Source organism: Rattus norvegicus, chromosome 6 (genome assembly GCF_021556685.1).
Source record: "Rattus norvegicus strain SHRSP/BbbUtx chromosome 6, alternate assembly SHRSP_T2T, whole genome shotgun sequence".
Taxonomy (NCBI): Eukaryota; Metazoa; Chordata; class Mammalia; order Rodentia; family Muridae; genus Rattus; species Rattus norvegicus.
The window spans coordinates 26443556-26470570 of NC_141539.1; the positions used below are offsets into that span (position 1 = coordinate 26443556).

Sequence of the window (27015 nt, forward strand, 5' to 3'; positions counted from 1 at the left end):
AGATAACCAGAGGGTCCCCTCAAATAGCCTAAGAATCCAGTCCTGGAGAACAGTGTAATCGAATAGGACAATGCAATGAGACGCCTCTTCCTCCTCATTTATACGTGTACAGAGCAGCTGTGCCCTTTGAACTTCATCACTGTCCTGGATGGTAAGTCACGAATGGTTACTACCACTTTATGAAATACTTTTTAAATCCAAAGTTACAATTTAAAGGAGTTGACAAGTCGAATAGAAATATTCTACAAATGGAAATCAGTCTGGAGGTTCCTCAGAAAATTGGACATTGAACTGCCTGAGGATCCAGCTATACCTCTCTTGGGCATATACCCAAAAGATGCCCCAACATATAAAAAAGACACGTGCTCCACTATGTTCATCGCAGCCTTATTTATAATAGCCAGAAGCTGGAAAGAACCCAGATGCCCTTCAACAGAGGAATGGATACAGAAAATGTGGTACATCTACACAATGGAATATTACTCAGCTATCAAAACCAACGACTTTATGAAATTCGTAGGCAAATGGTTGGAACTGGAAAATATCATCTTGAGTGAGCTAACCCAATCACAGAAAGACATACATGGTATGCACTCATTGATAAGTGGCTATTAGCCCAAATGCTTGAATTACCCTAGATGCCTAGAACAAATGAAACTCAAGACGGATGATCAAAATGTGAATGCTTCACTCCTTCTTTAAAAGGGGAACAAGAATACCCTTGGCAGGGAAGAGAGAGGCAAAGATTAAAACAGAGACAGAAGGAACACCCATTCAGAGCCTGCCCCACATGTAGCCCATACATATACAGCCACCCAATTAGACAAGATGGATGAAGCAAAGAAGTGCAGACCGACAGGAGCCGGATGTAGATCGCTCCTGAGAGACACAGCCAGAATACAGCAAACACAGAGGCAAATGCCAGCAGCAAACCACTGAACTGAGAATAGGACCCCCGTTGAAGGAATCAGAGAAAGAACTGCAAGAGCTTGAAGGGGCTCGAGACCCCATATGTACAACAATGCCAAGCAACCAGAGCTTCCAGGGACTAAGCCACTACCTGAAGACTATACATGGACTGACCCTGGACTCTGACCTCATAGGTAGCAATGAATATCCTAGTAAGAGCACCAGTGGAAGGGGAAGCCCTGGGTCCTGCCAAGACTTAACCCCCAGTGAACTAGACTATGGGGGGAGGGTGGTAATGGGGGGAGGGTGGGGAGGGGAACACCCATAAGGAAGGGGAGGGGGGAGGGGGATGTTTGCCCGGAAACCGGGAAAGGGAACAACACTCGAAATGTATATAAGAAATACTCAAGTTAATAAAAAAAAAAAGAAAGAAAAAGAAATATTCCACAAAGACCCAGCCCTTGGTGTAAGTGAGAGTTTAAACTTTGTTACTTGGAGCAGTTCACTCAAATTCCCTGCATCTCCATTTTCTACCCTTGTAACATGAAGAGTCTGATGTAGATTATCCACACTGTTACCTGTAGTTTAAATATTCCTTATCTTCAAAATGACTGACCAGTTTCTAGGATTGAAAATGCTAGAGGATACACGAAGTATAGCATTTAACTAATGACACGTTGAACTGTGTAAGCACACTCGTGAGAAATAAATAAACCTTTTCACATCTATGTCCTTTAAGAAAATATGGATATTTAACCAAGTGAATAATAATTTCCTGCCTTTTTGGTGACACAAGTTGACACAGGATATGAGGTGTGTCTGGTCACTAATAGACATTGGGTGCAAGATGAAAGTGTCACATGATTGGGGGCAATGTAAGGCTTTCTGGAGATTTAGCAGTGTACAGTGAGCCATGCTGATGGATAGAAATTCTGTCATGGGATTCCATCAGCAGTAAGACATGAATTTGAAGACAGAAAAAAAATGCCTTGAGATAAATGCTGTCCTCAGCCAGATGGGATGAGTTGACTATTTAAGAATGTACAGAGTTCATGTCAACCTGACAAGCTAAAGTCATCTGAGAGAAGGGAATCCCAACTGAGAAAAGGCCTCCATAAGATCTGGTTTTAGGCAAGCCTGTAAGGCATTTTCTTAATTAGTGGTTGATGGGGAATGCAATCCCTGAGCTGGCAATCATAGGTTCTTTAAGAAAACAGACTGAGCAAGCTATGAGGAGCAAGCCCACTAGAATCAGTCCTCCATGGCCTCTGCATAAGCTCCTGCCTCCGGGTTCCTGCCCTGTTTGTGTTCTGCCTTGACTTCCTTCAATGATGAACAGTGCTGCAAAATATAAGCCAAGTAAAGACTTTCCTCTGGAACTTGCTTCTGGTTCTGGGCTTTCATTGCAACAATGAAACTAACTAAGGCAAGTGGGATGGGAATATGGCTGTCTGTAAAGTGCTTGTTGTCCACGCATGAGGACCTGAGTTCAACCCTCATTGTACACATGAAAAAGTCAAGCACATTGGTGCATGCCTACAATCTCGGTATTGGTCAGGCAGCCACTTTGGTGTCTTGGCAGGGCTTGCAGGCCAGTGAGTAAAGCTGAGTCAGCAAGCTTCTGGTTTAATGAGAGACCTTGTCATAATGTGGGTGCTTCATTTAGTTTAGGTAGAGGAAGATTAAGAACTCTCTATCAGGACAAAGGTATTTCTTAAACTTCCAAGGAAGATAGGATGTGGTACTCTATTGGCACATGATGACATTCCGTAGAGTACACACAAGCTTTGACACTTTGAAGGGAATTTATGTCCAGATCTTCAGCCTTCGGTGTTTCCTTTGAAATGATCTCTTTCACCAAAGAAGAGTCTTCTGGGAATTGAATCTAAGCCTTCAGGAATGCTAGTCGAGTGCTGTACCACTGGGAAACAGCTTCAGCTCTTGAAGTTCTCTTAAGAATACATCTATTAACCCCCTCATTTCTATCTCCCCCATTTCCTCAGTACCTTCTTGCTTTTCACCAAGTCCAAGCACACCCTTGCCTACCCAGAGTCATTCAGGAGACATTATCCTTCATTGTAAAATTCTCACAGGCATCAAAAGAATCAATATAGGTACACCCCTCCAGAGGAACACATAAGAAAGGCATTAAATCTGGTCTGTTTCATGGAGAAAATGAAATTTGCTTCACAGGTTATATGGGTGACATTGTTCATCAACTGAATAACCCAACCCTATGATCCCTGGGTTTTGATCAAATCAAGTCCATTTCTAATACAGATAAATTTAGCATGAATCTACTGAATATATTTGGTTTACTCTTTAAACACAAGTGCTAGCCCGAACATGTGAGTTTTTCAAAATTATTTTAGAAGATGAATGAACAAAAAAGTTGGATGAACAATGCACGAAAGCAATTGTATTGGAGGCATTTCATATCAAACAAAAGCCCGCAGCAGCCACTGACAAAAAGATATCCTGTGCAAAACTATGTCCATAGAAACTGTTTGATCTATGCACAGCACAGTAAAGACCCCAAAGGTCTTGAACAAGGGCCCCAGTTTCTTGCTTTTGGTTTCTTTGGTTTCCTGTGGAGTATGTGGGTGGAGGACAGGTGAAACAAAATAAATATTCAATGTTTTAAAGCATTAAATTATCATGTATGAGTGAGTCTGGTCTTAGTTTGTACCTATGAATTATCTACTATTATTTCCCAAATACAACCAGAGACTCACCACCTCATGTATGATTTTATTTCTTTCGAGAGACAGAATTTTCTTACCACAGTGAAACTGAAGGGACTCTTTTATGGTCAAAGCTGGGTAGCAAGACTGCAGGGAGAAGTGAAGACAACAACAAAGGAGAGGGGAAGCGCTGGGGAGAGGGGGCGAGCACTGAATAACAGTAAAGCACAGCATCCTCACTGCAGTCAGAACAAAAGCTGTATTGGCCACATGCTGTTAAATGAGACAAAAAAAAAATGGATACATACTGGGTTGGGCACAGTGGCACATTCCTATAATCGCAGCACCCAGGAGGCAAAGGATCGCATATTCAAGGGTAGCCTGGGCTCCATAATGGTAGCATGAACTACCTAGGAGGATCCTATCTCAGTGAAGAAGAAGGAAGAGGAAGAGGAGGAGGAGGAGGACAGTGGAGGAGGAAGGGGAACAGCAGGAAGAAAGCAAGGAGGATGAGACACAAAAATACATACAAATTTTGAAAATTTTCCACAAATGCAAAGCTAATCTATGGTTAAAAGAGGAAGAATACAAATTACTTTTGAAGAGAAGGAGAAAGTGAAATTTCTGGGAGAAGCAGGGCAGTTCTAGTATAGGATATAGTCTATTTGTTGACCTGGGGATGAACTATAAAAGTATGTTTGCTCTATAACTCATTGAACCAGACAGCATGAAACTCTCCCTTTGTATCTGTGTACTACTCCACACATGGATTACACACTCATAAAAAGGTTTTAAATGCAATTGCAAGTGAGTTTTATTTAACAGCAAATATGATCCTTAAAAATGGACAATTTATTTTTTGAGACTAACTACAATTCTGTTATAGCTACACTTTAGGGCTTTACAGTTTGCCCACAAAGAGCCAGCCAGTGGAAGTTTGACAATGGGTGTCACTGCCCTGAATGTAAAGGTTCTGTTCATTTATTTGGTTCAACAACCAGTATAAGAATAAAATGGTAACAAAAGAAAGGTCTATGCACAATTCCTTCATACTTCCTTTGAGAGGCTCATTCTGAGTCACTTATAACTCAGTGAGTTGGGAGAGTGAATTAAGCAAATTACATCCTGCTTATTCAAACTGGTCCATGGGGGTAGGAACAATATCTTACCCACAGCTCATGACAAACCTTCTGGACAGCTCAGGAATGCCCTGTGTATATTTGCGGAACAATGAATCACTGAAGAGGTTTTCAAGACTATCTATGAAAAACTGCCATGCATGCTACCAGTGATTTAAAAAAAGTGTAAGGCATCTTATAGTTACATATTTTGACACAATCTGCAGCACTTGGGCAGGCTTTTGAAAGGCAGAAGGCAGTTGTGTTGTCCTTTGTATCAGTAAAGTCATGGAACTGGTAAGTGATTTGAGGAGTGCCAAAAATTTCACCTTCAAAAATTAGCACTTAGACTTACATCTAACTCCGTTTGGAGGGCAAGGTCTTGTGTAGACCAGGTTTGCTTCTAACTCACTATAGATAAGAGAATGACTTTGAACTCCTCATCTTTCTACCCCTAGCTCCTAAGTGTTCGGTGTGGCCATCTTGCCCAGTTTAATGGTGCTGAGGATCAAACTCATTGCTTCAAAGACACCAGACGAACACACTGTGTGAGCTACAACTCTCCATAGCCTGCACAGCTGCCCTTTAAATGCTCTTCTCTCAAGGTAGATGGATGGTAAGTAAAGGCATTATGGAAGAGACAAGTGTCTAGCATTTGCTAGTTCAATCAAGACAGTAGGCATTCTCACTGCTACTTGATTAATTCTCTTTCTGTACCAAACCATTAGCCAAACATTCAAATGGCATATGAAGAACACCATTCTAGATCTACCAGGAAACATAGCTGCGTTTCTTGTTACGAATGATGAAACAGATTATCCCAATTCCATCATGCTGAGGACAGAGGGGCAACTTTCAGAGCAGCATGCATGTATGTGCCATAAATCATTCTCTTGAAAAGATAATTACTGGTTCACTAGAGGAGAGAGGGGGAAAAAAGCTTTAAGGGCAATGACTTGAAAGCTTCTCAAATTAATGTGCACACAGTTGGTTCCTTGTTTTCAGCGCACATTGGTAAAAGATGCTTTGGGACATGAATTCGCTTTGTTGAAGGAAATAATGTAATTCTAGTTATTAATCACTTTAATTTTAAATGTACTTTGTAAACAGAGAGGACCGGAGACTGCAAGAACAATGTGGAAAGCACAAGTAATTAGATGCTTAATAGGTTCCTTTTGAATTTCGGTTGGGGATAACAAAATCAAAGAACTTCAAGGCTCTAGGAAACCTAAGTGTACATATGTAATTTGAGAAAGTTCTATTTCATTTTGCCAACTAATAATGTCACAAAGGGAGGGAAATTAAGCCTTGCTCTCAATAGCAATTACAATAGATTATGCTGAATGAAATCATATTGTTTCATGAGTCAAACTTCTCTGTAGTGTAATTTAGCAGTGCCTTCCTGAGGCACCACAAAATAGAATGTTCTGTGATACTTCAATCCAGAATCCTTGCCAGAAAGCATAACGCTGCTTTACAGGCCTCCTCCTGAGACCTGCATGAGCCAGGATCTGGTGTTACTAACCAACCACCAGAAGATTCCCTCGGCATGAACCACACTTCCTAAAGATCACCCAGCCATACCAAACAGAGGAGAGTACAAGATCCACAAGCATCTTCCAGAGAATTCTCCAGTCTTTTAAAATAATGACGTGCAAAGTTTCGCCTCTACTACACCCCCTTCTCTCCAGACAGGATCTTTGAGTATAGCCCAGTACATTTTAGAATTCATCCTTCTGCCTCCTTCTCCTGACTGCTGGGATTATAGACATATACCACCATTCCCAGCTTGCATTCTCCTTACATGTGTGTGTGTGTATGTGTGTGTGTGTGTGTGTGTGTGTGTGTGTGTGTGTGTGTGTTTTACCAAATAGGAATGTAGTTTATAATAAGAAACCATTGCCCATCTTGAATCAGATAAAAGAAAGACATATGGAATAATCTTTTTTAATTAAAGAGAACCAAGCTAAATGGCCTTACCCTTTACAAACTCTCATACCAGTCAGGAGGCCTTCTGTTCTAATTAGCTACTATCTATTAGGAATACTTTGTAAATATGTGTAAACCTTGTACTGTGGCCATTGTGCATGTAGACACACAGGTGCCTAAAGTGTGTAATGGAGGCTGGGTTCTTTATTGTTAATCATCTGTCTAACTGTTCAAAAAGCTCTTGATTCTTTCTGTTTGAGGTATCACTTTCTAATTGAGATTAACCATTTCTAGATCTCACTAGTCCATCTGAAGACTGAATGGAAAAGCAAACTTCTAGGGTAACAACTCATAGTAAGTAGCAACTCTCACTCTATACACAGAATGTGTTAGGTCACATTCTATGCAATAAAGCACAGTTGTGAATAGCTTCATTTACCCAGTTTGATGCTTAACCTATACTGAACAAGATACCTGACCTCTATGGACCTCAATGTCTCCACTTGCAATATATGCATACTATTATTTACTTCCCAAACACATTTGAAGGACTAACAGATATTACCAAATAAACACATTGTACTGGAGAAATGACTTGGATGAAATAAACAGATGTTAGAATAGAATTAATCATTAAGAAAATTAAAGTTTGAGGTCAGCCTGTTCTTTACAGGGTTCTAAGCTAGCCAAGGCTACATAGTGACAAAAGAAAAAATAGGAACAAGAAAATTGGTCACTTGTTTACTACTTTATAAAGTTCTGGACATTGTGTTTAGAGTTTAGACACAGAATTTATGAAGAATCACTAAAAACATCTTAGTTTGTTTTTTTTTTCTGCTAAGCCATCATCAGTACTTGTCCCAGTTAAAAATAAACCATAATAACTCATATCACCAATCAATAAATCATTTCTTCATTTCTTCCATGTTTTTAATCTATGATGAGCTCTAGGTTCTGAATCCATGAATCAGTAAAGCTGGGCTTTCCCTGGAAGCCATGGAAATCAGAGAAACTTTGAAGTAAATTCTTAAAACACAATATAAAGAAATAATTTCAGGACTAAGTAGAAAGAAATCCTAGCACTGTCTGAGGAGTCTTGGCAGTGGTCCCCATGAGTCACTAAATGAAAATCGGATGATATGCATACTGAAGTAGGCACTGGTCAAATAGAGAAATGCCTTCAGCTCTACCCAGCCATAAAGAAGACACCTAACTTCCCAGTGTGGTCTTACGTTCTTCACTTCTAAGCCCAAGACTCTATGAATTATGAGGTCTTCCCAGTATGTGTGGCTCCCCTACTGTGCTAAGAACTGAAGCAAGAGTACTCAGGGCATCTTACATTTAACTCTAGCTTTTCTGGATGCCTAGGGGACACCTACTCATGCTGGCATTTTACTTCCTACAAAATTTAAGATGGGCAACAAAATACTCATGGGAAGAGAAAAGGGAACTCTGTTGTAGATGGCAGGTCAGTAGGGAAGTCCCTCGGCTAAGTAAGTACAGGTGTGGGCACCCATGTACCCATATGACATAACCAGCATAGGGACCCGAGTCTGCTCAGTACTGGCCACTCTCCTGCAGGCTTTTGCCACAGGTTAAGAGATGATAAGAGTTCTAGTAGCTTTAAGAGGAAGAAGAAACTTTACCAATCACATATCAGTATGCCCTTAACTACCTGGAAAGAGCAGGAAATCATCCATTCACCACGTAACTGTCACATGCTGGGACCAGGGGCATCATGTAGCAAAATAACTCGAGCTTCTACTCATGGAGTCCACACTAGTAAATTCCAAAACCCTTACCTTGACAAAAGGTGTTGTTAACCCGTTTATATCCTTGTAGGCATTCCATCATTTGAGTATATCCATGATAGGCTGTAAATGGAGGAAAGAAATCATTTATTATGATTTAAGTTCTTGTGATCTGAAGCTGTTAGATGTGGTGCCATTTACAAGCCATTGTAGATTGACCATTTACAAGCTATCAGTACCAATAGAGAGTTCCACCTCACGCTGTTCTCAGTATACTTCCTATTTTGCAATAGCTGTATCCTTAGTAGGTTGCCAGCAAATCTTCACTGTAGTAACTGAATCACAAGACTGCTTTGTATTATCTTCCAATTAGTGGTTAAATGTTCCTATCATAAGATGCATTCCTCTACAGAAACTCATTTCAGAGAACAGTGAGCTAACAGGGCAAACGCTGGCATGTGGAAGTTGCTCCATTCATCTTTGGCCTCAAGTCCAGTGTTGTCCCATACAGTGAAAACACTGACATGGGTTCCTACAGAAACTGGGACCTCAGCTGTGAGTCCTTCAGTGACAAAATGATCATATTCAGCGGTCTCTTCAAGGCATGGAGCCAGACCAGGTGGCCTCTCAAAGTTTCCCTCTGCTTAGGATTCTGTGCTAATTTTCTTCTAAAACCGTGTGAAGCCAAGCGACTTGTTCCCACTAAGCACATTGCTAATAGATGATAGACCAGCTAATGAAATCATTTACAGATTTAAAATTGAGTTTTCATAGCAAAAAAATTATATCAATAATGAAAGGTTTTTGTATCTGGCTGAACAAAACTTCATGAAATAAAAGCCGCTTGAAAGTTGGGTTTGAACTATTTTAAGAAAAACAAAACAAGCAAAGAACAAACAAAATAAGGTCATGAAACCCCAACCATCATATATAATAGCCAAGGGACATCTGCTCTCTTCCAGCATGAATATGATCTACAGAGTAGTGCCAACCAAGGGAAGGAAAGATTTTAAGAAGAATGTGACCTTGAGTGTGCTTCTCAGTAGTGAGTCACTTTAGGCAGTACAAGCCCAGTAACCGCCAAGAAGTTAGAGTTACTTCATTCCTCATCCCTACCACTCTAAAACCAAAGCCATCTCTTCAATTCATACGTCAAATGAGCCATGAACTTATTTTTATCAACATTTTGTTCAAAAGAATAACTTTGAACTTTCCCATTCTGCTGAAGTCATCGTCAGTACTGAACTGTGGAACTAATGACACCGTATAAAGCTGCAGGTTCATGCCCAGGTAATGTAATGTTAGATAGAAATGGCTGGAGGTCGGGAAGCCTTAGGAATTAAAGGGGGGATGATATGAACCCCTTTATCCCTAATGTCTATCACTCTTGGCTCCTTTGTAATTTAGGAAAGAAAAAAATAGAAATAACTAAGGCAGAGAAAGGACACAAAGAAGCAAGCAAATGGAAAAAGAGAGACAAGGGGGAAGAAGGAAAAAGTATCAAGAAATAGAAACAGACCAGAACCCAAGTTGGGGCATCTTCTCTCACCCCCATCCTTAGACCTAACAGTGGGAAACATGTCACCACCCAGAACATGGTTAGACAAACAGACCTGGCCGTTGAAGCAGGCACAGCTCCCAAAGCAGATTGGCAGTGTGCTTTTAGCCATTTAGATACAGATTCCATGACTAATGACAGAGAATGACAGCAGGAGCAGTCAAGTTTGTGTCACCCCAACTCTAAAACACAATGTTCTTTAAATAATTCCAAATGTATCCCAGAGATCCCTTCAGTCAGATAACCAAAATAATTTAGGTAAACAGGTCTTTATGTGAGGCAGGATGGTTATCATTCAACCAGCCTGGCTCGTGGAAATCCATCTTCCTAACCATCATTTGGTCCTCTTGGAAAATCCATGTGAGACATTCTTTCACCACTGAGTATCTCATGGGATTTTTTTTCTCTCTTGGATGAGGAACTAACTTTCACAAACTTTAGCAGGAATTTCTATAAATGAGTCATTTAGCAAACACTAAGAGTAGTGTCAAGGAATTTAATGAAGACTTCAGGTAATCAGAGACCCTGTATGTCTGAGAAACTAGGAATTCAAATCACAGAAATCACAGAACAAGGAGGAGGTGCTTTACAGCAAATTACCATGCTGGGAGAATAGCTTTTAAAAAGATGGACTAGAAATTCTGAGGCAGTAATATTTTAGGTTGAACAGAAAGGCTTAAAAGGCAAGTGAGAAGCTGGAGAGATGGTTCAGTAGTTAAGGGCACTTTGTTGCTCCATTTCCAGCCTCTACACGGTATCTAAATAGCTAAAAGCTCACGGCCATACAGAACTCTACTTCCAGGGGAACTGACACTTTCTTCTGAACTCTGTGGGTATCAGGCACAAGTGGGGTACACAAACAAGCATGTAAGCAAACACTCATACATATAAAATAAGAACACTTAAAAAGGTTTTAAAGACAAGTGAGAGTACCAGTCCAGTCAACAATTACTTCAGACAAATAAATAAAAATCGTCTGACTGTAGCAAATGAGATGTTCCTTTTAAGATGAGAGGCAGAGACAATTATAAAAATCTTCAGTTTTATGTAACAAAGACTGATGCCTGAAAAGAAAAAAAAAGTCATCTTGGGGGGAAGAACAGAAGTTTAAGAAAACTCGACCTAAAACAAGTTAGTACTGCCTTTCTAAGGCGTGTTTCTTTGAACTCTGTCAGTCAGTTAATACTCCGTTCAAAGATAAAGCTACCATCTTGTGTAGAGAAGAGGGCGACAGAACAGTGTAAACCTGGATTGATTCAAATAACAGTTGCTGTAAAACACTGTGAGGGCAAATCACAGCACGTTCATGCTGCAGTCACTAGGGACTGGGGCAGCACAGAAGCAGTGTTAAGAAAAAGGGGCAAAGTATTAGGTTCTATAATTACACATTCCTTTTTAACAAATCAGTACGCAGTGCATTCCTCATCTGAGCTTCTTTTCACGAAGGATGTGATCTGCAGCATAATGAAATGTGTGGGGACTGACAACATTTTCACTTAAGGAATCTAACGTAATAAAATAGTAACTGCCCTGCCTTTTTTATAGGGTTGGAAACACTTGTTCGCCATCTTAAGAGCCCCCCTATTCCCTAGGGCCTGAAAAACTGAATTTTTTGCTCATCAATTCTTTGTAGTGCCTCCCCTATGTAAGTAATTAAACTGCAGAAGGTGACCAGTAACTGTTTAAAAGAAGGAAGATGAGGAGTGATGGAGGAGGACCGGGAGGAGGAGGAGGTGGTATGAAAGTTTTAATGAACTTGCAAGGTCTCTAGAAATGTAGGTTGTAGCACTTTGTTTTGGAATACAGCCAGAGATTTCTTTGAAGGTCTAGGAGACTCGTGATTAAGAGTCACAGGTAAGAAAAGAGGTATGTTCCATTAACCACAGAGGAATGATGAGATGTCACTTACATTGCTTCTTGGGGCATTTCTGGCATTTGTTAAAGCCCCAGGAGGTCCCCACTGTCCCACAGCAGTCCTCTTGCTTTGAAAGGCCAGGGAGCGCTTTGCCACACTGCAATGAGGTGTGAAACAGGAAGGTTAACTGAGTGCAGGATGTCCACAGCCCCAGAGCTGGGGAGCTTCACAGCCACTTTATAAACATTCCCCTTGATACCATGCAATTACAGAGCAAAAAGAATGGCCATAAAACTTTGAGGCCAAATACTAGGACAGAATCAATACAACACCAGAGCGAACGAGCATGTGTCCATATTTGAACTCCTTTGCATTGTTTAAGTCTTAGGAAATCCGAAGCAATGGCATAGGTCCATGCACAGAGACTTCTGGATTTTATTGTTTGTTCAGACTTTCCTTGACTGAACCCTGCTCCCTCACCTGGGGATATATGTCAGCTTTCAGGTTTCCCTACAGCAATTGCTTGCCCAACCATTCCTTCATCAGCTTGCCCTTTCATTGTTCCTCTGTTCTGTTTACTGAGCATATGTCCTGCTGAAATGTGTAGCCATAAAACTGTAGAATCAGCTATGAAGTAGACAAGGGGAGAATCGCAGAGCCCAAGGAGGGCCAAGAAGGGACAGGCCAACAGAGGACAATATGGTAAATGACTATAGGCTGAGCCAGATCAACTCTGGCAGAGACTAATGCTCCAGGGATATCGGCCAAGCTAGGAAGGGGCTGGCAAGTTTAAGCAAGAATAGCCTGAGCAGGCAGAACAGATATCATTAGAACTATGGTCAACACTGTCAAACGTTAAAGTCAAGTGAGATGCCTCGTCAACCACAGATCATAGGACACTTGGGCCTAGGACTGAAGTTACTTAGAACTATCTAGAAACTAGATCCTGTCTTGCAAGACCATCCAAGGACCAGATGGGCAGTGACACGTACTTGACTCTTACTTCCCAGCTGCACAGGATAAGCTCACATCCCACGTCTCTGTCTTGTGTACAAATGTAGAACACCTAAGGAATTCCTCTGTTTTTTCCAGGAAAAACAAATCCTCAAAGGGTTCTAAAACAAATCTGATAGCATAACTCTATTGACTAATGACCTCCAGCAGCCATTGTCCCCTAGCAGGATAGAGAAGTCCTCTCTTGTCCCACTTCAGGCTGTATCTTGTTGCCTTCCACCTCTAAGCATCTACTTAGGCTTGGCAAAGGATCCTTTATTGTCTGAACAACTCACATATTTTTGAATACTGCATTCTCTCTCTAGAATGCTATCGTATTTTTTTCTCTCTCCTCAAACTATATTTCTGCCATGAGGTGCAGCACTGGCTCCTCAGCTCATGATTCCTTTCCTTTCCTTCAGATATGATTATATACAAGTTCATGGCTACCAGTTCCGCTCCAGTGCCTATGTATTTATGACTTGTTATCCTTACATCCCCAAACAAGACACATAACAAATGCTCAATAGTGCAGAGTGGAGCCATTTCTATGGGAAAACCTATCAGAGGTTAGCATACATGCCCCATGATGGGGGTGAGAGGGGCATTACCCAATGAGGGAAAATCAAGGCCAATGGTGATCCTGAGAAGGATGACAAGGTGTAGACACAATTGGCAAGCCTCCATAGACAGTGTTTTCCTTTACTGCTGGGTCCAGGCATGCCTCGTTTTGAACAAGGGTCTGAGTAACTATGTACACATCAAAGAAGGCCAGGTATAGCATGGTGTTAACATCTTTGGCCTTTATGAATTTTTAAAAATTTTAATAATTTGGACAAGCATTATATGCTTTCTAAAAGCAGTTTGTGGTAGTGTCTAAAACAGTAACTGAGACTCTCAAGAGGAGTAGGTATGTATGAATTGTGGGTCTACATCCATACTCACACAGGTGAGTTTTTTATGCATAAGGTGGAATACATAATAGCATCTTTCTATATGATCATGAACTTGAAAAGTAAAATTTATGTACAATGTTGAGTGTTATGTCTGACACATATAATTGCAAAGAAAACTATCGCTACTATCACTATCATTTATCATAATTATTGTCATTGTCATAATCATCATTATCATCATTGTCATCTGAAAGTTCCTCATTCCAGATGTCTCAGGTCAAATGTAAATCATCAGACAATCTAGGGAGCAGAGTGCATGAGCAGATTAGAGTGCACTGAGAGTATTCTGTGAATCAAGCTGCTTAGTCAAACTTTCCACTTAAAAGTACGATAATCAACAAGAAATGCATTTGTAGGAGAAATAAAAGTGACTACTGAAGACATTTTGAGTTGGCCCTACTTTTGAAAAGAACCTAAAACAATGTATAATAAAGTCCTAGAGCAAGTGAGCAAGGCCAAGGTCACCACATCCACGACACCTCGGGCGCTACTCCAAGGTAGTAAGAAATAGTCATGTTTTTCTTGGGAAAGGGAGGAAAGCAGCCCAGTTGGTTGCATGAATGTTGCCTGTGTGACTGTTACAAACAAGTGCACCAATAGGAAAACCTTTGGGTAGGTGGCTCTTTGCTGGCCATGAGTACTGTGTGATTACTAGGAATACTCCCATTCCAGAGCTTGATCTACACCAGGGCCAAAGGAGGAAGCAGACATGGATATGTATTGTGTACACACACACACACACACACACACACACACACACACACACACATACACACACACACACACACACACACACACACACACACACACACACACACACACACAAGATACACCACATAAAGAAAGAGAAAGAATCAAGGTAAAGGCAAACCACCTGAATCAGGATTGTTCCCCAACACTCCTTGAGCTTGGCCCTAAACAACTTAAACCCAAAGCATGAAGATTTCAAAGCTGGAAAGGAAAGGGGACAGTGACTTGGGTATAAGACATGGGACAAACAAAAACAGAGGTCTCCATTGCTGGAACCTAGCTGCCCACATCTGCTTAGCATTCGCTCCTAGTTTCATAAACTGGTTGGGTTTATTCGAGACACCAACCACTTTGCACACAGCTCATTCTTGTACCAGACTCCAGGCTCTTCTCTTAATCAGGCAAAGCACTCAACACTTGCCGATTTTATATGCTCAAAATGTTAGTAGCAGTTAAAATCCAATTTTCACCTTGGATTCCTAGAATGTTTTATTTGGTAGGGCAAAAATAAATCATTTCCCTCTACTGGGCCTCTGAAAAAGGTACAAGGTTTTCATTACACGATCCAGGCTGCTTTATCCCATGGCTTTGTTTTTGCGGGTCTACAGCCAAGAGCAGCACAAGCCATCCAAATTGATGGAAGAAATGGGATGCGTGGGTGGGTACCATGGTACTGTTCATGTGTCCCAGAACTGGTCTACACAGTGTAGCAATGAGCTATGAGGGGTGAAGTCATGGTTATAAGGTACAAAGTTTTCTATCGGTCCCACCAGCTGTTTAAGAATAAAGAGGCTTCAGTGTATAGCAAGAAACAAGACGTGAAAGACCTCTGTGGTCACACCCAAGGCTTTTCCCCAAGACCACTAGATGCTACAAGTCTTCTCTGAGTATAGTTGCAAGTAATCAGAGTGGTGGTGGTGGGTTAGGCCAAGATGCGACTCTCCCACACTGTGGAGAGAACAACCAATCACAGAATGAGGTTGGGATGCTTTGCTCTAAGACTGGGGGCATTCTGCTTCTCAGCAAGATATACTCATGTGGACATAGCACCCCTAGCCCCATTTGTATTCGGGGATCAATGTGGGTTTTGCGAGTTGAAAGCACAAATAGACTTCTTCCCATGGAGTCAACCGCCACATTCTCAGAGACTATCAAAGATTTCAGAATGCACCTTGCGTGAAGCAATCCAGAGTCCAATTCACACCTTTGTACTTTCCCAAGCTAAACATGCTCTAGCTCCCCAGAAAGCTCTTATAACCTTCAGCACTAATGTCTTCGAGGATCCAACTAGGATAGGGCCAGGAGAGTGTTCAGGCAACCCTGTCTGTGAGGATCAGCTGGAGGATAGAGCCGAGACAAGCCTACTTGTATACAAGATAGTAATGTTGAGATACAGCAAGCCCATTATATACTAAAGAGTTTAGGCAGACCTGAAGATCCCAAATCACAGGCAGAGGGGCCTCATCTCACACCATTGACACTGTCAATGTTCCTACTTAAGTAACAGGAGACGGTGGGAGCTGAGCCTCACTGTCATCTCTCAGGAATGGCCAGAAGGCAAAGCTCTGAGGTCAGTATGTGCTGCTAGGTTATAAGACTCTGTGTAGAAAATACAGACTAGTGCAGGATAGAGTCAAGTTCAAATACTGTTGTCCAAAGTTTATAACAGGGCTAGGTCTGGAGGATGAATCATAGCCCTTTCCTTTGTCTGTTTCTACTTCATCTCTAGAGTCTTCACCGGCTCTAAACCTCTGCCTGCTACACTTAGGGAAATAAGACAAAAGATGGGAAAACTAACAGCTCCATTTGACCTTGGCATCTGAATGGTAGAAATAAGTTTTAGACTTCTCTTCTCTATTTATCTTTATGGGGTCCATAGGTCAGAAGATCAGGTCACTGAAGAATCACAGAATGTTGGCACAGTGCATAGGGTTAAAGTGTCCCTTCATTAGCACGAAAGGTTAAGGGAGGTTTCTGAGAAATTAGAGCATAATGCTATTTGACTTGGTAATGTTAAGAGTATAATTATTTCACAATGCAAAATAATTATAAATAATGGCACAAAGGTATAAATGTATTAAAGGTCATCAATTGTGTGGCTCATTATAAATAATCAACTGATTATGACCAATCTACTTAAAGTCTTTTTTACCTTCTTAAGACTACATCTTCTGACCTCCACCTCACTTCTGAGGTAAAACCACCTAAGTTTGCTATTGAGGTTAAATTGTGAACATGGTCCCCTTTAGGCCCTCACAAATCCAGGAGTGGAATCAACATTCAAAACTTACCATCTGGCAACATTTAATCATTTCTCATCTTTATCATTTTTGACAATGAAAAAGCTCACTAGTAGAGTTGCTCCAGAGATGCATGGTGACTGGGGAAGGTTGTTATGGATGTTAGAGCCTGGTTTTACAACACTTTACATTAGAACTGATTCTCATTCCAAGAATGTTTGTTTCACTCTGTCAAGTCCTGGAGATGGGAATCCCAGGAGTCAAGGAGAAGAGTGCTGTTGAAAGCCCCTAGACACCACTTTCCTACCAGCACTGGGGTATCCCACAGATTGTCCCACCTCTCTGGACCAGCAATGAGACACTACAACAATAACCCTGACTTCACAGTGCAGTGAAAGCTGTGAATGGCTAAGCAGCTGTGTGATTGGAGATCTTTGGGATAACCTCCACTATACTTTGATGAACAATGTAGGATGAGTTCCAGGTATCATTCATCTGTCTTCCAGCCTGGATAAAACTACAACCAAGATTAAAGAGCTGCCCATCTTATAGGCTCTGAGAAGGCTTCTGTTAAAATTGTTCAAATACTTCACCATAAGAAGGTGTGGTGGTTTGAATGAAAATGTTTCTCATAGACTCATAGGGCACTATTAGGAAATGTGCTCTAAATGGACTAGGTAAAACTTGTGAGAGGAAATATGTCTGCTTGAGGTTTGAAACACTGAAACCAAGTCACTCTTTCTTCCTATTGCCTTTCTGCTCCTGGATTGACAGATGTAGAACTCTGTCCTTCTCCACCACCATGGTTCCTGCATGTTACCACTGTGAACAAAGGACTAACCCTCTGGACTCGTGAGCCAGCCCCAATTAAATGTTTTCATTTACAAGAGTTGCCATGGTCATGGCATCTATTCACAGCAATAAGACCCTAACTAAAAGAGAAGGGTCACCCCATAAGAACAGAAACATGTCAAGGGCCTACTGTTTACTCTCAACAGTTAAGACATTTAAAAGTGACAATGCAGACACGTGCTTAAAATAATCCCTATCACATATATGTAACTCAATTTGTTATTAAGGATCATTTATAATGAAGTATCAATATTTGAAGCTAGAAAAAAAAGGCCCTTTCTCAAAAAGAAAATACATCACTAAACCAAAGGAGAAAATAAACGTAAAACATTAAAGCATGACAGAATTTTAAAAGTATTTCCAGGACTGCATTGAGGGAAAATCCAGGAGAAAACAAGAAATCTGATTTATTGTAACCCTTGCAAAAGCATACAGGTCTAGCTCAGGAAGGAGCTGAAACAAGGACTGAGACTCCAGAGGGATGGAACAGTTCTCTCAATGCAAAGGCCCAATCACCAACTATGGGCAGAGAGGGTAAGCACAGAGCAAGGCAGCTGGACCTGAAGGAACAAATAGAGGGTACAGAGAGGCAGAGAGCAGGGTGATGCTAAGCTCTGGAGAATTTTCCCAATTTGGAATTCAACTTCTAGTTGGATCTAAAAGTCAGCCAGGAGACAGAGAAGTAGCCACACTGGCCCTTCCCAATGGCAAATAGGTTTTACATTGCTTCTATTAAAAAACTTGGCATATGTTAAGGAAGAGTAGAGACGGGGATATAAATGGCTAATTGATCGATAGAGAAATAAAAGCCTTTAAAAGGGTATAATTTGGGGCTCAGGAGAGAAGGTACTTGCTGTGCAAACATGAGAATTCCTAAATTTGGATTCTCCAGAGTCCACGTTAACATCAGGAAGGAAAAGCATCCTACCGAGATCCCAGCACTTCAGAGACAGAACCGGGCATCCCCCTTACAAGTTGGCTTTCTAGGGGCTGGGGATTTAGCTCAGTGGTAGAGCGCTTGCCTAGGAAGCGCAAGGCCCTGGGTTCGGTTCCCAGCTCCGAAAAAATGAACCAAAAAAAAAAAAAGAGTGCTGACTGTCCTTCCAGAGGTCCTGAGTTCAATTCCCAACAACCACATGGTGGCTCACAACCATCTGTAATGAGATCTGATGCCCAATTCTGGTGTGTCTGAAGACAGTGACAGTGTACTTATCATAAACAAGTTGGCTTTCTAAAGGGAACAGAACTGATAATGTTTGGGTTCTGAGGGAGACTCTACCTCAATAAATACAGTAGAAAATAATCAAGAAAGACACTGGATGTTAACTTCAGGCCTCCACATGCACATTCAAACATGCATATCTACATACATACCACATACCCATAAACATACACATCAAAAAAGGAAGGTATAGTTTTCTGCATTTGAGACCCAGAAATGAAAGCATGACAAGTCACAATAGAGTATTTATGGGAAACAAAGAAAAATATATTTAAGATAAACTCATTTGGAAATAAACAAAAGAAACAAAACAAAACAAAACAAAACAAAAAAAGAACACCTGGATTAAATGCCCTTCAGGAAAGTTGAAGTTCAGTCAAAGAAAACTTTAAGACAATTCCTTATTTTGCAGTGACCCCCAACCCCAAAAATTGTTTTTGCTACATCAGAATTGTAATTTTGTTACTGTTATGAATTGTAATGTAAATCTTTTTGGAGATAGTGGTTCCACCCAAGGGGGTCATGAATGACAGGTTGAGAAATGCTGATCTAGGGAATCATAACGCCAAAACAAATACCCAACTTCTACCTATCAAATGTACATTAGCACATTTTCTTTTTTTTTAAAGATTATTTATTTATGTATATGAGCACACTGTCACTGTCTTCAGACACACCAGAAGAGGGCATCAAATCTCATTACAGATGGTTGTGAGCCACCATGTGGTTGCTGGGAATTGAACTCAGGACCTCTGGAAGAGCAGTGCTCTTAACTGCTGAGCCATTTCTCCAGACCCCCACATTAGCACATTTTCAATGGTATACTGACTATTTTTTTCTTTTATATTTTTGGTTGTGAGTCTATCCTTTAATGACTGAGCCATCTCTCTAGCCCTACTGACCAATTTTTTAAGTCTTGTGCGCGTGCATGCATGTGTGTGTGTGTGTGTGTGTGTGTGTGTGTGTGTGTGCAGACATGTGTCCATGTGTCCATGTGTGAGACTGTGTCCCATGGAGAGACAGTGCAAGAGGGTAGACTAATGGAAAGAACAGAGGACTAAGAACCAGGAACCTTCGGAGTTGTCCCTATCTGCCACAACTCAACAGGAGACACTAAATGAACTCCCTGCATGTCAATCTCTTCATTAACAAAACGAATTAAGCAAAGACAAACCAATTGGTTTGATATACAATCAATCTTCTCAAATTTAATGATTTATGAAGCCCCAAGAGAAGGACGGAGGTGGCTGGGAATAGTGGTGAATGTTCAACTCTATCACAGTTTCCCTATAAGGATGAGTGTCCCTTAACTGTCCCCTCCCTACAAGCCTGACTACTGGAGCCCATGGCTCTGTACTGTCCCTACTTATTCTCAAAGGATAAGCCAGAGCCGCTGCATCGGTGATGACCATAAGGTCATTCCAGCCCTCTCTTGCCAACTTGCACACAAAATGAAAGTTTCTCTACCTACCTGGAATTACACGGTTCCTTTCTAATTATAAAGGATAGTTACAATAGTCATTTTATTATCAATAAGCAACTTCTCAGAGGTATTCATGACCTTCATAGAGATGTAGAGTTTGCATGTATGGAGCATGTATGCAGAGCCGCAGGATGGCCTATTTACCCACATCACATAGCTACATCAGTCTTTAATGACCCTCTGTTATTCTCATGTCTACTCACATTCAAAGGTTTGCTGTTCAAAAGTTGCTGACACAAAACCTTGAATATCTTTTACCAAGCAAAAGCCTCATTATTGTGATGTTGAAGAATATGAGTTGTATTTCATGAAAAAAATCCTTCATATCTTCCCATAAAAACAAGAATAAAGCCCTTTATGAAGAAACACTGACTGTGTGGGAGAGATTGGGTTCATCTAATCCCATCCCGGGTCATGGCTGCTATGAACATTTCATGACGGCAGAAACCACTCCCGTTCCACAAGGTAACTCCTGTCCACCTTCCACACAAAATGGCCTCAACTTTGGCCTCGAGTTAAACTGGAAAGCTTTACCAAGAGCTCTTTCATGTCCCTGCTCTAACATGTTAAAAATATTCGCTTTTATGAGTCAATGCTAAATGTTCCAATTTTTAACATTGTCATTAAGGCAATGAGAACAACATATTTGATTCTATAGGGACCATTGTCCTGACAGGGAATTCTGTACCGTGGCTCACTGGCAGGGCAACAGGCATTGTCCCATAAAAAGAAGAGGAAAATGCTTAAATGCTTCCAGATTTTCTAAAAGAACTTGTAAAAAAATTGCTTTGGCTTGAGCAGAACATTCTTCATGGGCAAGTTCTTTTTTATTTTTTTTTATGTCTACCCAGCCTTCTTTTATTAGAGTAATTAAAACAATGTTGGCATTTGTGGTATCTGATATATGCATAATCCTCTGATATTTCAGGGTATTGATTTTAAAAAGTATCTGCTGTAACTAGGGCATTAGCAGCTGGAAATGTATCCACACTGATTTCTGACCGTATATTTGCTTAAAGCCTGCCGAAGCCAAACCATGCATTCAAGGAACCCCGGACAACTACTTTAGTTTATGAAATGGTATTTTTAAAGTAACACTACAGTAAGGATCCGTTTTTAAAGTTAACATACAAAGGGGACAGTATTCTTAAGGGCATGTCATATGATTCTCCTTTATATCTTTTCCAAAAAAAAAAAAAAAAAAAAAAAAAACAGAATCCAGGAATCCAGTTCTTTACTTTCTCTGCCTCTGTGATTTCAGAATTTTGACAGACAAGTCTTCCAGATTGTGATCTATGTATTGTTGGTCTTCCTGAACTGCTAAAAGAATAAATAAATTCTACTATGACTTATTCTTACATAATTCTCACTAAGCTTTCTTCTATAGAAAAGCAACATAAAATATAAACATAAATTGGAGTACTAGAGAGCAGTCAAATTTATTTCATTTTTATTATAAATTTTAGTTTGCATCCAAAATACCAGATTTGTTGCTACATTTGCATAAATGCTCATCACCTTAAATTTATTTTAAATTCTATTGACAGGGATATGGATTAAAAACAAGGAGCTTTGGTAGATGAAGAAAAATAATGATGGGCACAGAGTCATGCCTGCTGTTGCTATGGCAACCAGATCACCTACAGAGTGATTTTTATTTCTTTAACTATGCTGGACACCTCTCTACCTTAAACATCACATCGTTGCTTGGCAGTTCCCTTTTCGTCTCTATAGAAAGGAAGAAAGGTCATGTCAGGCCTCATAGAACTATGCAATATTTAACAAAGGCTTCCCATTTGGTTAAGTTTTCAGTTCTGGGTCCCACCTAAGTACACAAAACATAAAACTACTAATTACCTGTGGTTTGGACATAACTCAGTAGAAAAACTGAAGGTCACAAATAAAAGCAACAGGTTCATTTACATCCCTGGAGCAAGAACTAAGCTTGTGTTGTCCACTGCCCTTCCACATATGACGGGAGAAATCCCTGCCAACAGTCACTGGCTTCCCAACGTATCCCAGCCCCTAAACACTCTTCTATCTACCTGGCTGCCATTACAACCTACCATAAACTCAATGCCTTTGGGTGTATATATGTGGGTGTGCACCTGTGCACAGGTGTGTAGAGGCTAGAGGTCAACCTTGGTATTGTGTCTCAGGTGCTGCCCATCTTGTTTTGTGAGTCATGGTTTCTAAGTGGCCTGGAGCTCCCCAAGAAACCGAGGCTGGCTGCTCTACAAGTTCCAAGAGACTTCCTGTCTCTGAGATTACAACACCCCGCCACTATGCCTATCTCTTTTTGTTTGTGTGTTTATAAACAGATTCTGTGGACTGAACTCCTGTCTTCATACTCGCGTGGCACAAACCCTACCAACTGATCTATCTTCCCCAAATCAACGCATGGCTCTAACAACGGACATTCATTTCTCAGTTGTAGAGCTTGGAAGCCCAAAGCTGAGGAGCTAGCGTGGGCAATTCCTGTCTTGTAGGCAGCAGCTGTTTGCCTCTGTATCCCATCTCTTGATTGGGAGTCTACAGGAAGAGAGATAGAAGACAGGCCAAGTATTCTGGAATCCTTTCTTCTAATGATACTAATCATATCACGCCATGGTCCCACCCTTACGACTTTATTTAACCTCAACTGTCTCCTTTTAGCCTCTACTCCAATATAGTAAGATCAGAGGTTTCAACACATGAAATTGTGGCATGCACTGCCACCCACAGAATTGTCAGACAGGACTGTGTACCTGGCCGGTGAGTAGTGAGAAGTGGGATCAATATTCCTGAAAGCATCTCTCTTCCCGGCTATGGGGATCAAGTATTGTCATGGTTCAATTCTGTCAAAGATCAAGTATTGTGAGTAGTAGATCAATAGTATTTATTATAGGGATATCCAGGGAGTGTATAAGGTAGAGTGCTTTATTTTCCTCCAAGAACCAGTCCATGTAAAATGAAAGCACTTGCTAGGTTTGCTGTAGTCATGCACCCTGGCCCAACTAGAGCAGCATGGATAAAACTAGCAAGCATTCTTAGGTCCCCTTTATGCAGTTCATCCTAAGTGGCCTTGCCCTCGTGAAAAGCACAAGTGTAACAGCAAGAAGAGCACACAAATCAGCAACAGTCTGACTAGATTCCAGGGCAATCAGAGACGAAGAAAGGAAGGGCATTGAAGAAAACTCTGGAGGAAATGACCCTTGAGTCAGGATGGTTTTGGAGGCAACACAATAAGGTATTCACTGTAACTGATGTTTGTCTAGATCGTTCTGCCCATCTGCCTTGTACATGTACTGTATTGATAGTACCTATAATTTTAAAAAGAAGGAAAGATGTCAAAAGTGTCACAACAGAAGAACACAGAAGCCAGATGTCTCAAGAGGCTCCGTGGTTCAAAATGTGATGAAATAGGCCCAGGAAGTGGCCAGCTTAGTATAACTGAATGCAATGAATTAGCACATGCTAGTCCCCACCTCTGGGGTCCTTGAAAACCTACTTTCCTTTTCTCTCACGGTGTTTCAGAGATCAAATGTGGCCATGGCTGTGAATGTTCTCTATCAACTCTCAATTTTATAAAACTATACTGTTCCACTGAGAGGCTTGCCTGAAAGCGACAGAATGTGAAGACTGTGTTCTTAACTGTTGTCACAGCTTGCCCATTCTCATCAAGCCCTCTGCAAAAAGGTTATGCTGGAGTTATTTCTGTCTTATTCGAAATATCAGTTCACATTCTAGAATATTTTTCAGAACTAAAAATATGTTTAAAACAGTCTGAGTGCTGGAAAAACCTTGAAACTAGAGTTAACTTGGTCATTGCAAGTTTTCAGGGTCCTTAAGATAAAAAGTCATATGATGATCATCAGTAAAGACCAATCTTTCTCAATTCAGGAATGGTTTTCCCTTTAATTCAGGCAAGTCAGAACTATACGATAGCAGGCTTGGAGAGGTGGCTCAGTGGTTAAGGGTATATACGACTCCTGCAGAGGATGTGAATCCAGGTCCCAACACCCATGTCAGGGTATTCACACCACCTGTAACCTCAGCTTCTATAGATCCGATGACTTCTTCTAGCCTGTGAGGGTGCCTAGACTCATCTGCATCCCACACCCATATACACATAATTAAAATTAAAATAAACCTTAGATAAACGATGAAACGGCAGTAGCACCATGTACAGCCCCTGGACACAATCTTTTAGAAGCAAGTATTCAGCTTGCATATAAATAATTTGATACATAAAGGGAGGCAGAAGAAGGGGAAATGAAAGAGTAAGAAAAATGTGACACTATAGTTCGCATATCAGAAATGGTGGGGGAAGAGATGAAAAAAAATCTTATCATCTCTCAGAATACTTCATGGAACTGTTGCTTCTATTGCATACTCCAAACTATTCTTAGTAAGCCAGATGAGTCAACTTCAGTTTAGAAAATATTAATTTAATCAAATAGAATAGGGATAAGAAATGACTTTTAGCTCCTTAGAGCCAATACCAGTTATAAGTTTTTAAACATCCTTGCAGTGTATAGACTCTAAAACTCCATCAAGGCAAGCTATGTTCTCTTCAAACACACTCAGAACGTTTGCAGTATCAGAAGTGGCTTACCAAAAGCCCTAACTCTGGGTCATAATTATTTTCAATGTCTGATCCTGTGTGAAAACCAAGAGTCTACTAATTAGTAGGTTTATGGTTTTGGTGTGCCTTAAAGGTAAAATATGGAAGCTTGATGATATCCCATGTCATGGTAAAAATATTTTCATGGCCAATAAAATGGAAAAACAGCTGAGAAGAGAGTCAGGGAAAAACAGTGACTTGACGCAGGCCTGTTTCTGTGTGGACAGGTCAGGGAGAGTAAAGACTCCAGGTTGATGAGTTTGAGGCACTTGCCTGGAGGAAGACTGGATGTTAAGCTACAGGAAGTACCATGTCTGGGTCCCACCCATTCTGTGAAGCATGCTACCCCAATTCTGAGAATCTATATTTGACTCTCCCAATGTCTGAGCTCCACATTCCTCATCCAAGTAAAACTAGCAGTTCTCCTCGAGGCTGGCAGACACTCAGTGACACGGAGGTATGTTCTCTCTCACATGTGGTGTTCCCCCACCTCCTTTGGATCCTAGCCCTGTATTTTGCTGATCTTTCTCCGCTCCAGGCAAGAGGCCCCCATCACAGGCTGTCTGGCAGAAGTTTCTGGAACCAGACCAGCGAACATTTAAGAACTCCAGAACCTATCACTAAGATGTGCAAAACACCTTTAGCAAAACCTTCTGCTATTGACACAGGTAAAGTCTGGCAAAGACGGATACAGAGAGTGGCCATGTAAGAGACACTAGAGACATGAGACTTGCTAACACCTTATTAAGTATTTCTTGCGTTAGGACAAAGGAGCACTTGAGAAGGACACTGAAGAAAAACCCAGATGGCATAGGAAGTGGCTGGTGTTGATGACTTATTTAACCAGAAGAAGGCCAAATTTCTGTAAATGTGATCAGCATACCCCAGCTAGGAGCTCTGCTCAGGGAGAAAGGTAGCTCACTGGGAAATCCAGTTCTGCTTCCCAAACCTCTGGACAAGAAGCACCTGTAACACATGAAGGTCTTTGTGCTTTGACCCTCCTCACATCTCACAAACAACACCAGCCCTCAAGACACAGGACCTGTCTGAGTCAAGAGCAAGGAGAAAGCAGGCTACACATTCACTCTCTCCTTCGCTGAGCCAGGCAGCTAATGCTGTTACCTGCAGACAGGAGCACTGTCTAATTGAGAGGTCAAGGTTTTAGAAGGATTTATTGTTTTGAAAAAGTTTCACTGCATCTACTAATGTATTTGGGGGTGACATCTGCATGGGACATAGCATGAATGAGGGGATCACAGGACAACCTGTGGGAGTTATTTCTCTCCTTTCACCATGTGAATCCCAGGGCTCAAACTCAGGGACTCAGGCTTGGCAGCAAGCACCTTTACCCACCGAACCACTTCACCAGCCCCACATTTATTTATCCAATCTGTTTTGGCGGTTTCTGGGTTCCATTTAGGGAAATAGCCAGTGTAGAAGTGTTGAGATAATCCAGCACACTGTTGGGACACAGCTAAGGTTACAGTTTTAGCTCTAGCCTCACCCCATTAATCTACAAAGTCTAAAATATATAGAAACTAAAGAGCAGCTTTCTAAACAAAACTTAGTGTCTTAGCTCTGTTAACTGGGAAATAAATTATTTTCCCATTACTTTGGAAGCCTGCAGCCCATCTCCCTGTTTTCTGCCTCTGCCTCCCTTTCTTCGTCCCTCCCTCCCTCTTTTTTTTTTTACCTGACATGGGCTTTGCAGGCCTTACATCTACTTCCCCAGTCTTTCATTGGTCTCTGTTAGGCTTTTAAAGTAAAGCGTTCCTCAGAGTCTTGCATTCCTGGATACCTGCTGATGGGGCTATCTGAAGGAGTTGTGGAACCTTTTGGCCTTGGAACATAGTTAGCAAACTAGAGTACTAGTACGGACCTTGAAAGTTCCATCTCGGCCTGCCCCATACTCAAAGATGTGAGGATGCCCTGCCACGAACTCACGATCCCCAGGACTAAGGCAGTTCTAGCCACCATTCCTCCCCAACATTGAGGACTCTACTCCCTCAACATCAAACCTGAACCAAAATAAACTGTTCCACCATTCTACCGTTCCACCTTGGGATTGTTTGGGGGGGAGGGATGGGGTTGGGGGCTTGTTAGGTATCC

The 27015-nt window shown here is 41.2% G+C and overlaps 1 protein-coding gene across 23 annotated transcripts in view; it reads right to left on the reverse strand.

Moving 5' to 3' along the window:
• Ltbp1 (latent transforming growth factor beta binding protein 1) overlaps positions 1-27015 on the reverse strand; it is a 395618-nt gene that overhangs the window by 137801 nt on the left and 230802 nt on the right. For all 23 annotated transcript variants that reach the window (XM_087554460.1, XM_087554459.1, XM_087554462.1 and 20 more), the window contains 2 exon segments: positions 11859-11961; positions 8443-8514 (listed from right to left, as the gene is read on the reverse strand). In XM_087554460.1, the coding sequence (XP_087410586.1) occupies positions 8443-8514; positions 11859-11961 (175 nt within the window).